This window comes from Boleophthalmus pectinirostris, unplaced genomic scaffold (genome assembly GCF_026225935.1).
Source record: "Boleophthalmus pectinirostris isolate CB_2022bp ecotype Guang Dong unplaced genomic scaffold, ASM2622593v1 HiC_scaffold_2, whole genome shotgun sequence".
In the NCBI taxonomy this organism is placed as follows: domain Eukaryota; kingdom Metazoa; phylum Chordata; class Actinopteri; order Gobiiformes; family Gobiidae; genus Boleophthalmus; species Boleophthalmus pectinirostris.
Window position 1 is genome coordinate 9,435,916 of NW_026571152.1, and position 13,421 is coordinate 9,449,336.

The 13,421-nt window shown below is 40.1% G+C and overlaps 1 protein-coding gene across 1 annotated transcript; it reads left to right on the forward strand.

The window, feature by feature from the left end:
* The first annotated feature begins 1,391 nt into the window (after window positions 1–1,391).
* Window positions 1,392–12,280, forward strand: cav2 (caveolin 2). The gene is made up of 3 exons (XM_020919181.2): window positions 1,392–1,592; window positions 3,301–3,488; window positions 9,398–12,280. The coding sequence occupies exons 1-3, from the start codon at window positions 1,440–1,442 to the stop codon at window positions 9,546–9,548; spliced, it is 492 nt and encodes a 163-aa protein (XP_020774840.1). The 5' UTR covers window positions 1,392–1,439; the 3' UTR covers window positions 9,549–12,280.
* Window positions 12,281–13,421: the final 1,141 nt, after the last annotated feature.

The window sequence follows — 13,421 nt, forward strand, 5'->3', positions numbered from 1 at the left end:
ATATGTTATGACTAAGCACTGAAAAACTGAGAATTCCTTACCAAAAATGTAATAAAAAAAACACCTCTAAAAAAAAAGCAATGCAGCTTTAGTGCATCCATGAGGTAAGATTATAATTTGAAGTTTATTTTGTAATTCCAAATTAGTGTGTAAAATCCTTCAGTAGTCCAGTATCGAGCATTGAGTATCGAAATCAAGTTTGAAATTTTAGTAGACTGTATTGACAGTCTAGTCCAGACCTGGGCATTGTACAGCTCCTGGGAGACATACGGCCCTTTGGTTGACTCTGATTGGTCCCTTTAAGATAATTCAGAATTGGCAGAAAGAAAAATTCTATTTGTCAACTGGACAAAAGTTTATTATAGTATTATATATTATATAGTTCTGGTCAGATGCTGGTTGACACTTTCTTATATCTGCCTGAAGGGAGGAGCTAACTACACTGAAACTACTCTGAAACTAACACATCTACTTGTTTACAGTTTCTGTTAGCTAGAAACTTGCAGTGATTGTGCGGTTTTATTAGCAGAATCATTCAGGCCCATAATGCACCTTTCACACCTAAGAAAGTTTCCACCAGCATTCCAACCAGAACTGAAGAAGCAGCTTGGATGAGCTGCAAAACATATTCGACCAAATAAACGTCTGTCCAGTTGAAAATTGAATTTCTCCTTTTGCAATTTCCGAATTATCTTACAGGCGCCAATCAGAGTCAACCAAAGGGCCGTATGTTGCCTGGGAGCTGTACAATGCCCAGGTCTGGACTAGACTGTCAGTACAGTCCATACTAAAATTTCAAACTTGATTTCGATACTTGATACTCCGATTCTGATACCTCCATGATAATTAAAATACATTAAATCATAGCCAAAGTCATAGTATTTTATATTCCTATGTGGTCTTATACGTGTGTAATCCCTGAGTGGTCCAGGTAGTTCCATGGGCGTATCTTAGTCTACGTGCTCTTATACTTGTTCTGATACAGCTCAAGATCATTCTAAAGCTATTCAAGGTTCATTTCTGTCCTGTCAATATGACTTTTTCAGTATCGATACCTGTTCAGATGAGTATCTAGTTTCAGTCCTATTCGTTTCAGTATCGAGTAGTATCTGATTTTCGATACTTTTGACAACCATATAAAGTGGATTTTGTTTTGGGATGACGTCTACATTTACTGTAAACTTCCATTTAATTTGTCTAAGTCACTCTGCTCTCATAATTTGTTGCAGTAGTCTCTTTATCCAAACATCAAATCTATTCTTGGCGCAGAGCTAATGACCGGGAGCTCCGTGAACAGTAGCGTCACTCATCTCTGCGCGCCCCCCACGCTGCGTGCTTTCCGCGCTCTGAACTGGAGGCGGGAGCGCGCACGTCTGCCAGGAGCGGTGCGTCAGGACTGAGCGGCGGCTTGACTCCTCGCCTCTGCCCGCTGTTTCGCGATGGGTCTGGAGAAGGAGAAGCTGGATTCTAGCATCATTATGGACGAAGATGAGTTTAACAGATCCATCGAGCCCATCCTATCCGGAAAACAAGCGCTGTACGCGGATACGCCGGGCACACGCGACCCGCAGGACATCAACGCGCACCTCAAGGTAACCATAACAAAGTTTAAAAGTGAAAGCGCGGAAATACTGCGGCTGTCAGATACATTTGGATGATTTAAACGCACTTGTAAAACCGTATTGTGTTGTGGTAATGACTTTTCCGCGCGGTGAATACCTGGAAGTGTCGCGCGTCAGAGGCGTAAAGAGCGCGACGCGGCACAAAGCGGCACAGTGATCACAACAAAGTGCATACAGTGGATACAGTGAGTGGTGTTGCTGAAATGCTCATTCATGCGTAAAATGTTTGGATAAGGCGACCAAATACCCGTGAAACAACCCGTCTCCTGTTTCTTTTCTAAATACGTTTTGTTGTAGTAACTCTGAGTGCAGTTTAATGAAGTATCAGAGTACTATAAGCCCATGGAAACAGTGAGCAGTGCGTGTTGTTTGTATTCGGAGTAAAGTAGTTTCCAAATCTGAATTAGGGCTCTGCTACATGGAAAATATTCACTCATTCACGCACAGAGCAAGACCAAATACTGCAGTACACTGGCTGCTGCACCTGTACTGTACTACAACTACTACAAAAACAAAGAGACAAAGAGAAAGTCAAGTTGAAATTGTACTCCCAGACATGACAATCCGGATATGTTCCAAGCTTCCAATGAAACATCTAATGGCCTATGTATGCTGTCTTTGTGTCCTTGAGCACGACACTTCGCTTCTTGCTTTCGTGAGTGATGAGGGGAAAAAACTAAAACAACCACAACTAGTGATTATTGTTGCGTGGGTTTCAGAAAACACACTTTAAATCATTCTGGAGATGTAGGTCTGGTCACTGTGAGTGTTCAGATGAGATTGATTGACAGGTGGATCAGCCAATCAGTGACACGTATGGACCGTCCGTATCAAAACAAATACAGCTGCTTACGAGGAAAAAAGGGAAAGATCTGACAGATTTTTTTGCACAATCAAAGAGCAAAGCACTGAACTGTTAATCTGAGGTGAGATGAGTTTTGTTTGTTAAATTAGGTGCTGCTTTGTTTTACATGGTTCGTTGAGAAGAAGAAATGTGATTGGACGATCGTGTTTGGTTCTGACTCGAGGTGCGATGAAGGGAGTGGGGACCAGACTGTTATCCCTCTAAAAATAATGACTTGCAGTGTTAGAGGAATTCCTCGTCTGTGGACTGAGCTGACAGTGAGTGACCTCAGTGCCAGGACTAAACCAGGACTAAACCAGGACTAAACTAGGACTACACCAGGACTAAACCAGGACTAAACTAGGACTAAACCAGGAGTAAACTAGGACTAAACCAGAACTAAACTAGGACTAAACCAGGACTAAACCAGGACTAAACTAGGACTAAACTAGGACTACACCAGGACTAAACCAGGACAGAACCACTACTATACCAGGACTAAGGAATAAACCAGGACTAAATCAGGACTAAACCAGGACTAAAGCAGTACTGAACCAGGGCTGAACCAGGACTAAACTAGGACTACGGACTAAGACTTAGATTTACTTAGACTTAGACAAACTTTATTGATCTACAAGGGAAATTTTTTGGACACAGTAGCTCACACATCACAATAATATAACAAGAAAGAGCAAAAATATAAATGACAAAATAAATTCTAAATAAGTAGCAAAAAAGATAGTAAGAGACAGGTGTCAAATAAAACAGAACTAAACCAGAACTGAACCAGGACTGAACCTAAACTCCACCTTCTGATGTTGCTGTTGCGTGCAGGTGGTGTTTGAGGACGTGATCGCGGAGCCTTCGTCGACCCACAGCTTCGACCGCGTTTGGATTTGGAGTCACGCCGGATTCGAACTCGTGAAGTTCGTGTTCTACCGCCTCCTGACCACTCTGCTCGCCGTGCCCCTGGCCTTCGTCCTGGGACTGCTCTTCGCCATCCTCAGCCTCATCCACATATGGTAACTACTCCCGCCTCCTCCTCTCAGTACGGAGGTTGTGGGTTAGACTCCTGATCTCTGTGACTAGAATGTGTAGAAGTGCCTTGCCCAGAGACAGAAACAGAGTGGCAGTGCGGTTTGCCATCATAGCCGTGGTATTTCTGATAACACCTTTGACCATATTAGGAGATTGAAAACACTGTTGGGGTAAATATCCTGTCGGCGTGTTTAGCGTGTTACTAACGGCGATGTTTTGAATGAGCTGCTGTAAAGAGAAGCTGAAAAACCCGAGGTGAATACTTGGCCCTGTTTGAAAATGTGAAGAATTTGAAGAGTTTGTGTCAAAGTTGACGTCAAGAACAGAACAGCAAATACAAGAGTCTGAAGAGGAGGAAGGAGGGGCAGAGAGAGGGAGAGAGAAAGTGAGAGGGAGTGGTGGATTGATATAAAGAGGAGAGAGAGTGAAAGAGGGAGAGAGAAAGAAGTAAGAACTGAAGAGAGAGGGGGAAGAAAAAGGAATAAGAAGCAGAGAGAGGGAGGAAGAAAGAAAAAAGAGGAGTGACAGAGCATAGGGAAGGAGAGAGAAAGAGGGGAAAAGAGGAGAGAATGAAAAGGACAGAGGGGGAGAGGAGAGAAAGTAGCAGGGAGAAAGAGGAGAGAGGAAAGGAGAGAGTGATGGAGGGGGTACAGAGAAAGGGAGAGGGAGAAAGAAAGGAGAGGAGATGGAGTATAAGAGCATATTTTTAATTTCCAGGTAGACATGACTACTAGAAATGAGTACTGGCAGTAGTAGTAGTAATATTAGTAATAGTAGTAGTAGTAGTAGTAGTAGTAGTAGTAGTAATATTGGTAAATGGTAAATGGTCACATTTTTCTATAGCGCTTTTCCACCTTCAAGGCACTCAAAGCACTTTACAACAAGGAACCACTCACCCATTCACACACACATTCGCACACCAGTGTATGCAGACACTGTGGGCAAGGTGGGTTAAGTGTCTTGCCCAAGGACACAACAACAGCATTCATCTGTGGGAATCACACCAGTCAACCTGTGGGTCAGTGGATCTGACCACTCAACCTGTGATGTTTATGTTGAGAGCTGGATTCAAACCTCCAACCTTTAGATCAGTGGGCGAATGCTCTACCAACTGAGCTACTGCCACCCAATTAGTAATATTATTATTATTATTATTATTATTATTAGTAGTAGTAGTAGTAGTAGTAGTAGTAGTAGTAGTAGTAGTAGTAGTAGTAGTAGTAGTAGTAGTAGTAGTAGTAGTAGTAGTAACAGTGTGGCACGTTTACATGAGAGCTTTAATTCTGAATAAAAATGAATTCTGCTTTAGACCATGAACATGTAAACACTTAATTCCAAATGAAAATAATTATTCGGAATTAAACTTAATTCCAAACTAAGTGGCTGGTCCAGTTTTAAAGCCGAATTAATTTATTCCTCGATCACGTAAATGTTTATTCTTCTAAAAATAATTGCGGTTGTTCAGTGCATGCTCGTTAGGTCGCCCTTCTGACTCGATTCGGACGATCCAGCTCTACCAGTCGTCGCTTCGGACTTCCATCCATGTCTCTTTGGATTTGCGAGCGGGATGTGGGAGTGGTCTGAGGTACAGCAGACTCAGTTTGTCTTCTTCCTCCTTTCTCCGACACTCTTCCCTTCTCCTCCTCCGCTGACAGACGTAAAGCGTGATAAAAAAATTCTCCAGCTGCTGCGTAATTATCATCGGAACAACTGCGAAAATAGTTTGGATCATGTTTGTGTCCATGGAATAATGACAAACTGAGACGACAGAAAAGCCAGTAGCAGCTGAAGTGTGTGTTTTCTTCCGGTGGACAAAAATACATTTGTCTTCCTGTCCGATCAGAACCCTTCCCCACCCCCAGACGCTGAGCAGAATTAAATAAAAGCGATTTAACGTGTTTTCCATGTAAACCTCAATTCGGAATTATTATTTCCATGTAAACTCGAAGGAGAATATTTTAATTCCGAACTATTTAATTCAGAGCAAGTAGTTTGGAATTTAAAAACATCATGTAAACGTGGCCATTGTACCAGTATGAATCCTAAATATTTGGCCCATCCTTCATTGTCTCCTGGTTAGGGCTGTAACAATAACCGAAATATCGTGATATCGTATCGTCAAATGTCTCACAGTAATATCGTGGACCACCACAATATATCAAATTACAAGTCTCTTTGCTTAAATTCAGAGTTATGGTGCAGCAATAGTTAAAAAAAGACAGTGAACTACATCGACCATGATCTTTTGCTCCATTTCAGTGCAGACGACATAAAGAAATAACAGTTCTAAGCACTTTTAAGTCTTAGTTATTCGGATTAAATCTTGTCAAGGCAGTTTAAGAGGAAAAAGTAGCATATTTACAATTTTGTTAACCTCCACAAAATATTGCAATAAATATACCGAGAGATGTATATTGTGAAAACATCGTCCTGAGAGATTTGGATATTGTTACATCCCTAATCTTGAGCCTCTCCACCATATCGTGAGCTTTCCCATGATATCACAATAAATATTGTACCGTGAGGTTCATACTGTGACATTGTATCGTGAGACTTTGATATCGTTACACCGCAACTCCTGATTACACCTCCTGGTCAGTAGCAGTGGACCAAATCTAGGCCAGGATCTGAGAATAAATAGGGCTAACCACTCTGCCACCCTGACCACAAACATACCAGGCCTCCATGCTTTTTCCAACACAAAACTGTAAAAATTTACCTTGACGTGGCCTGAAGTTCACCTCTCCCATAAATCATATTTTTATCAGAGTCAGAGGGTTAATTTACACCTGCGGCCTCTCCTCAGGCTCAGCTCAGAAAATAACTCAATAAATGACAAAAAAGAAAAAAAAAAGTCCAAATTTTTTTCAAAACATGAGGAGACAGAAGACAAGTTAACCACTCTGCCACAGTTTTGAAGTATAGACCTTTACTATTACTGCAGTTATGAAGTAGTTTTTCCAGCCCAGCAGTGGAAAGTAGTTGGAATGTGTAGTCCCTGTGTGAAAATGGGAAAATAGCTGTTAGTTTTCCGCAGTTTAGGAGTTGGTTGGAACATTTTTAAATAAAGTTTTACGTTTGAACTACGGGAAGTGGGGTCAGAGTGCACGGGTTCCTTCACAGATGTACACAAACACGGAGGGGAGAGGTGCAGAAGATTTGTTTTTTTCCACAGGTTATTTGAGGTAACTTCAAATGTCAACACGGAAAAACAGCTTTTAGGGACTATTAATTCTTTTACAGTAAAGAGGTTGTGGGTTAGACTCCTGATCTCTCTGAGGGGAGTGTGCATTCTTCTGATATTTGTTGCGTTTGGGACCGCCACTGGTTTTATCCAATCAAAGAGCAGCATTGTGGTTTGGGCGGAGCTAAAGGTGAAGCGTCCAACGAAAAACACAACAACAAAAAACAGATGCACTTCAGTCTACTTGATCACAAATACAAAACTAAGTTAGATGTTCTGTCTTTTTCTGCCTTTATGACAAATGTTATATGTTTATCTGGACGTTCCATAGCAGTAGCAGTAGCAGTAGTAGTTGCAGTAGCAGTAATAGTAGCCATAGCAGCAGCAGCAGTAGTAGTAGCAGTAGTGGTAGTAGTTGCAGTTGACTTTTTATTAATTTAGACAAACTTTACTGATCCTCAAGGAAAATTATTTGGACAGTAGAAATAGCAGAAGCAGTAGTAGTAGTAGTCACTGTAGTACCAGTAATAGCAGTAGTAGTAGCTGCAGTAGAAGTAATAGTAGCAATAGCAAGAGCAGTAGTAGTAGTAGTGGGAGAAGTTGCAGTAGACTTAAATTTAGACAAACTTTACTGATCCTCAAGGGAAATTATTTTGACAGTAGCAATAATTATAGTAATAGTAGAAGCAGTAGTAGTTATAGTAGTAGTACCAGTAATAGCAGTAGTAGTAGTAGTAGTTGCAGTAGCAGTCATAGCAGCAATGGCAGGAGTAGTAGTACTAGTAGTAGTAGCAGTAGTAGTAGCATTAGTAACGGTAGTACTTGCAGTAGACTTAAAGTTACATAAACTGTATTGATCCACACGTGAAATTATTGTAGTAGTAATAGTAGTAGTAATAGTAGTAGCAGTTGTAGTAGTAGTAGCAGTAGTAGTAGTAGTAGTAATAGTAATAGTAGTAGTAGTATTTTTGTGCTCTAGTTTGGAGATTCTGAATCTTTCTATACACCTTTAATGTATGGGGTACCACAGGGATCTATTTTAGGCCCTATTCTTTTTTCATTCTATCTGCTACCCCTGGGTTTAATTCTGTGGAAACATGGCATCTCTTTTCACTGTTTAAGAAGAGAGATGGATTTGCTCAAAATTCACTCCAAATGTGGACTCTGGAATGTTTCACAGACCAAGTTACAGGTCAGATCTGCGGAGAGGCAACCCCGCTCACTGTCAGAATGCCTGTTTTTCTTGGAATTTTTGAGCTATAAAAACAACTCTAATTGAAAAAATGTAAGGTAGAGCTGTGAGCATTCCAGGTAGAGAAATGACATCGCTATAGAAACAAGCAGATGACAGACCCCCAACCAAAAAGTTACACAGTGCACTAGTCATTTTTCTAAACCTGAGACTGTAAACGTAGATTTTAAAGTGGATTCACAACTTAAACCTTAGTTATCTTGTAAGAACCAGCTTCTTCCACCTTAGGCAGATGGTAAAAGTTAAGTACCTTTTGGCACAACATCACTTTGAAACTCTGAAACTGTGATCCAGGCTTTTGTAACCACCCGGATGGATCACTGTAGCACACTTTATTGGGGTGAGTCAGTCCTGGCACTTGAAAATACAAGCGCATCGCCCTGATTTGATCCTCCCCTCACTGGAGCCCGTGCACATTAGGATCCACTTTAAACTACTTTTATTTGTTTTTAAAAAATTTGAATGGTGCACCAAAACTGTAGACTGAGCTGCCTCTGCACATTACACAGGCCTCTTCTGTTTCTTAAATATCTTTTATCTTTTAAAGTGTGCTATTTCAAAGTTACAGCTACAGTAGCAGTAGTAGTATTGTATTGTACTATTGTAGTAGTCATTGTAGTAGTAGCAGTCATTGTAGTAGTAGTGGTTGTTATTGTAGTAGTAGTAGAAGTAGTAGTAGGAGTAGTCATCATTGTAATTGTTGTAGTATAGTAGTCATTGTACTAGTAGTAGTGGTTATCATTGTAGTAGTAGTCATTGTAGTAGTTGTAGTAGTCATTGTAGTAGTAGAAGTCATTGTACTAGTAGTAGTAGTCGTCATTGTTGCAGTAGTAATAGTCATTGTAGTAGTAGTAGTAGTAGTAGTAGTAGTCGTCGTCATCTTCATTGTGGCAGTAGTAGTAGTGATTGTAGTAGTCATTGTAGTAATAGTAGTCGTCGTCGTCATTGTTGCAGTAGTACTAGTCATTGTACTAGTCATTGTAGTAATAGTAGTAGTCGTCGTTATTGTTGCAGTAGTAATAGTCATTGTAGTAGTAATAGTCATTGTAGTTGTAGTCATCATCGTCATTGTTGCAAACCTAGTAGTCATTATCATAGTAGTTGTCTTTGTAGTAGCAGCAGTAGTAGTAACATTATTATTATTATTATTAGTAGTAGTAGTAGTAGCAGTAACAGTAGTAGTAGTATTAGTATTAGTATTAGTAGTAACAGTAGTAGTAGTAGCAGCAGTAGTAGTAACAGAAGTAGTAGTATTATTATTAGTAGTAGTAACAGTAACAGTAGCAGTAGTAGAAGTAATAACAGTAGTAGTAGTAGTAGTAGTAGTAGTAGTAGTAGTAGTATTAGTAGTAGCAGTAACAGTAGTAGTAGTAGTAGCAGTACCAGTAGTAGTAGTAGTAGTAGTATTAAGTACCAGTAGTAGTATTAGTAGTAATTCTGTTTTCCCTTTCTTTCAGGCTGGTGATGCCGTGCATACACAGTGTCCTGATGATCCTGCCCTCACTGAAAATCATCTGGAGAAGTTTGATGGACATGTTCGTGTCTCCTCTTTTCACCAGCGCTGGAAAAATCTTCTCTTCTGTCAAAGTCACAGCTCTGGAATACTGAGCCCAGATCAGGTTCAACTCAACAGGACTGGAGCTAACCTAACCTGGAGTTTACTGACCTGATCCAGCTCACTGCTTCCACCATCAGGGACTAACCAGGATCAAGCTCAGACCAGAACTCAAGAACCGAACTCGGACCAGATCTGGACCACCACATGTATTGTACATTGAAATGTCTTAAGTAAGTTAAGGTCCCTTGAATAAGTTCTATTTATCTTGATTAAGTACATTCTGATTGGTTAAGAGAAAGAATATCTATGGTACAAAAGTAACATTCCACTAAAATATCCTATAGTGTTTAAGAGGGAGGTAACAATAACTGAAATATTGTGATATCGTATCATCAGTTCTTACAATAATACCCTGGACCGTCACAATATATCGAATCAAGTCTCTTTGCTTAAATTAAGACCATTAAGATCATAGACCATGATCCTTTGCTCCATTTCAGTCTAGAGTACATGGAGAAATAATTGTTCTAAGCAATTTTAAGTCTTAGTTCTTTGAATTAAGTCTTGTCAAGGCATTTTAAGAGGAAAAAGTAGCATATTAACAGTTTTGTTAGCCTCCACAAAATATCACAATAAATATCGTACCGTGAGGTTCATACCATGACAATATCGAGACGAGACTTGGATATCGTTACAGCCCTAGTACTTAAAGGTACACTGTGTAACTTTTCTGGAGAGGGGTCTATTTCCTGCTTGTCTCTATGGAGGTTAATGCTGGAATCTTCCACAACATGGCATTAAATGTAGCATTCACTCAGTTACAGGTGTTTATATTGCTCAAAAACACCTTGAAATCCATGGAAACATACAAATGTGGGTGAACGTGCACCTCCACAGATCTGACTTGTAATTTATACTTATAATACTGCTTTACGTTTACACAGTGTGCTTTAGAGGTTTGTCAAAGCCTTTAAAGTACTACACTGCAGTCATTATTGTATCATTCCATACTTAGCGGTGGAGAGCTTTTAAAGCCACAGATGCCCTGGGACAGACTGACAGAAGTGCAGCTCCTAATCTGTTCCCCTCTGACCACCACCAGCTCTCACCACTTTCATACGTGGGAAAGCAGGTGAAGTCTAAAGACACTTGCCTAAGAGCACAATGTCAGAACTTGATCTGAGGGGGAATTGATCTTCCAACCTTCGGGTTGGGGGCCACTGCCACTGTCGCCCCAAATTTATCTTCATTGTTCCATGGAGATACATTAAGGTTAATGCCATTGAGCAAAAGTTACTTAGTGACCCTTTAAAATAGTACTAATAAGTATATATAGTTCAACTTAAAATCGGTTCAAAAGAAAAAAATACATAATTTTATTGCCAACTCTAAAATCTACAAATGAAAATAAAAATGTTATTCGAGCCATTTTAACTTATTTAAGATTGTATTTTTCCGGTTTTTGTAGTAACTTTTAAACATGACTAACTCAGATACATGTTCTGGACCTGCTTACACAAGTATGAGATTATAAAATGATGGATCACTGAAGTTTTGCGGAAATGATTTGCATTTTAGTCAAATGACCAGGGTAACATAATGTTCTTACTGACACTGCTGAACTCACCTTTTTATAACGAGAAACGCCAAGATTATTGGTTTATCGATAATTATTTTTGATATATATTCCAAAATTTTTACCCAAATGTAAACTGTTTTTTATGAGTCTGTTTATTTTACAATACTTCATAGTCACAATCTAGACTTGAGGATTTGGGGCAATGAAAGTGAATTAAAGCTGCACTATGTAACTTTTACAGTGGAGGAATTGCCATTTGCTTGTCTCCATGGAGATGTTAGTGTTGAATTGCAAACAGTCTACATGTTTTTACAGGCAATTCATTAATGCATCCTAGTCAGAAATGTGTAATACCATACTGTGGAATATTGGGCAGTAAAATACAAGAATAATAGAACTCAAAGAGAAGTTTCAGTGTAGCTCAACAGGAAGAGACATCAGGTCCAGTGTCAGGGCAGTGTGAGGAGAGGAACAGCCCTCAGGACAAAAGTGTCCTGCAGAGCCAGGTAAAATCTGGACCCACAACAGGAAAGCCTCTTCTAAACCTAACTCTTTCTCCACTCTGTTGATTCGAAGTGTTTCCTCTGGATCATCTTCAGCCATATTTGGTGTAAAAAGTCTAATATTTCAGAGCTAGCTGGCAAGCGTAGCTATCTCCAAACAGGGTCGCCACAATCCAATACTCCCACAATCCCAAAATATTAAGTAAAAAAATTTAAGACCAAAATTTTTGTTTAAAAAGTCAGCCACAAGAGCAGCCAACCACGATCATGGCAACCACAAAAAAAGTTATGCAGTGCACCTTTAAACTCACAATTTATTTTTATTTTTTCTACATAAAAATAAATTGTGATATTTTGTGATAATATTAATACTTGTACACACTAAAACTTGACATTTTGACTTGCTGATTCCTCACTAGGACGCAGTTTGTTGTCCTCTCATATTTGCTTGAATCTAATGAAAATATGTGTTCCAGCAAGATTCTAATGTGTATATAATGGCTTTGCTTTGAATAGTCTGGAGTAAAAATGTCTTAAAAACAGAGATTTATAATGCTAAAAAACTGAAATGGTGTCTTATATTTTTAAAAGAGCTAAAATGTAAAATAAAAACATTTGCAACTAAAAGAGAAAAAAATGACATTCCGGATACTGAATGTTTTCTATGTGATAATTCAAATAAAAAAACAATAAAACTAAAGTTATATTTGCCTTTTTTCACTCTCTTTCTCTTCACTCTTTCATTCTCTCTACTCCATTTTTTCTGTCTCTTGCATTTATCTCTCAATCCCTTCCTACCTTTTTCTACCCCCTCTCTGTCTCTCTTCTTTTCTCTTTTCCTCTTACTTTCTCTCTCTCTATCCTCTATCCCTTCTTTCCCTCTCCTCTCTCTGTTCTTCCATTTGTCTCTATCGCTCCTCTTCTCTCTATTCTCTATCCCTTCTTACTCCTCTCCTCGCCGTCACTCCCTCTTTCTTTCTTTCTCACTCCCTCTTGGACATCCTTCCTCCTCCCTTTTTCTCTTCTCATCTCTAACTCTCTTCTCTCTCTTTCTCTCAATCCTTTCATTTGTCTCTATCGCTCCTCTTCTCTCTATTCTTTCTCTCTTCTCTCCTGACCCCTCTCTTGCCGTCATTCCCTGTCTCTCTCTTTTTCTTTCTTTCTTTCTCACCCCCTCTCTCGATCCCCTCTTTCACAACCTCCACCCTTCTTTTTTTTCCTCATTCATAACTCTCGCTCTTCCTCACTTCTTCCATTTGTCTCTCTTCCTCCTCTTCTCTATTCTCTCACTCCCTCCCTTCTTCCCCCTCTCTCCTCGGCCTCCCTCTCTTTTTCTTTCTCACTCCCTCTCTGTCCCCCTCTGTCCTCTCCCCCTCTCTCTTTCTCACACTCTCTCCCTTCTTCCCTCTCTCTTGTCTCCCTCATGTCCCCCTCACTCTTTCTTTCTCCCTCACTATCTCTCTCCATCCTCACCCCCTCTGCTCTTCCTCTCTCTTTCTCACGCTTTCTTCCTTCTTCCCTCTCTCTTCTCTCCCTCACACCCCCTCACCCACTATCTCTCACGCCCCTTCACTCTCTCTTTTTTCTCCCTCACTATCTCTCTCTCCTCTTCCTCTCTCTCTTTCTCACGCTCTTGTCCTTCTTCCCTCTCTCTTGTCTCCCTCACACTCCCTCACTCTCTCTTTCTTTCTCCCTCACTATCTTCCTCTGCCCTCACTCCCTGTTGTCTCTCCTCTCCCTCTCTCTTTCCCTTCTCTCTTTCTCACTCTCTCTCTTCTTCCCTCTCTCTTGTCTCCCTCACACTCCCTCACTCTCTCTTTCTTTCTTTCTTTCTTTCTCCC

What these genes read in the sequence shown, in the direction of transcription:
- cav2 (XM_020919181.2), top strand. Translation starts at nt 1,440, where the DNA reads ATGGGTCTGGAGAAGGAGAAGCTGGATTCTAGCATCATTATGGACGAA. An exon ending in ACATCAACGCGCACCTCAAG is followed by an intron (nt 1,593 to 3,300) that starts GTAACCATAACA and finishes TGTTGCGTGCAG; the next exon opens with GTGGTGTTTGAGGACGTGAT. An exon ending in CTCAGCCTCATCCACATATG is followed by an intron (nt 3,489 to 9,397) that starts GTAACTACTCCC and finishes CCTTTCTTTCAG; the next exon opens with GCTGGTGATGCCGTGCATAC.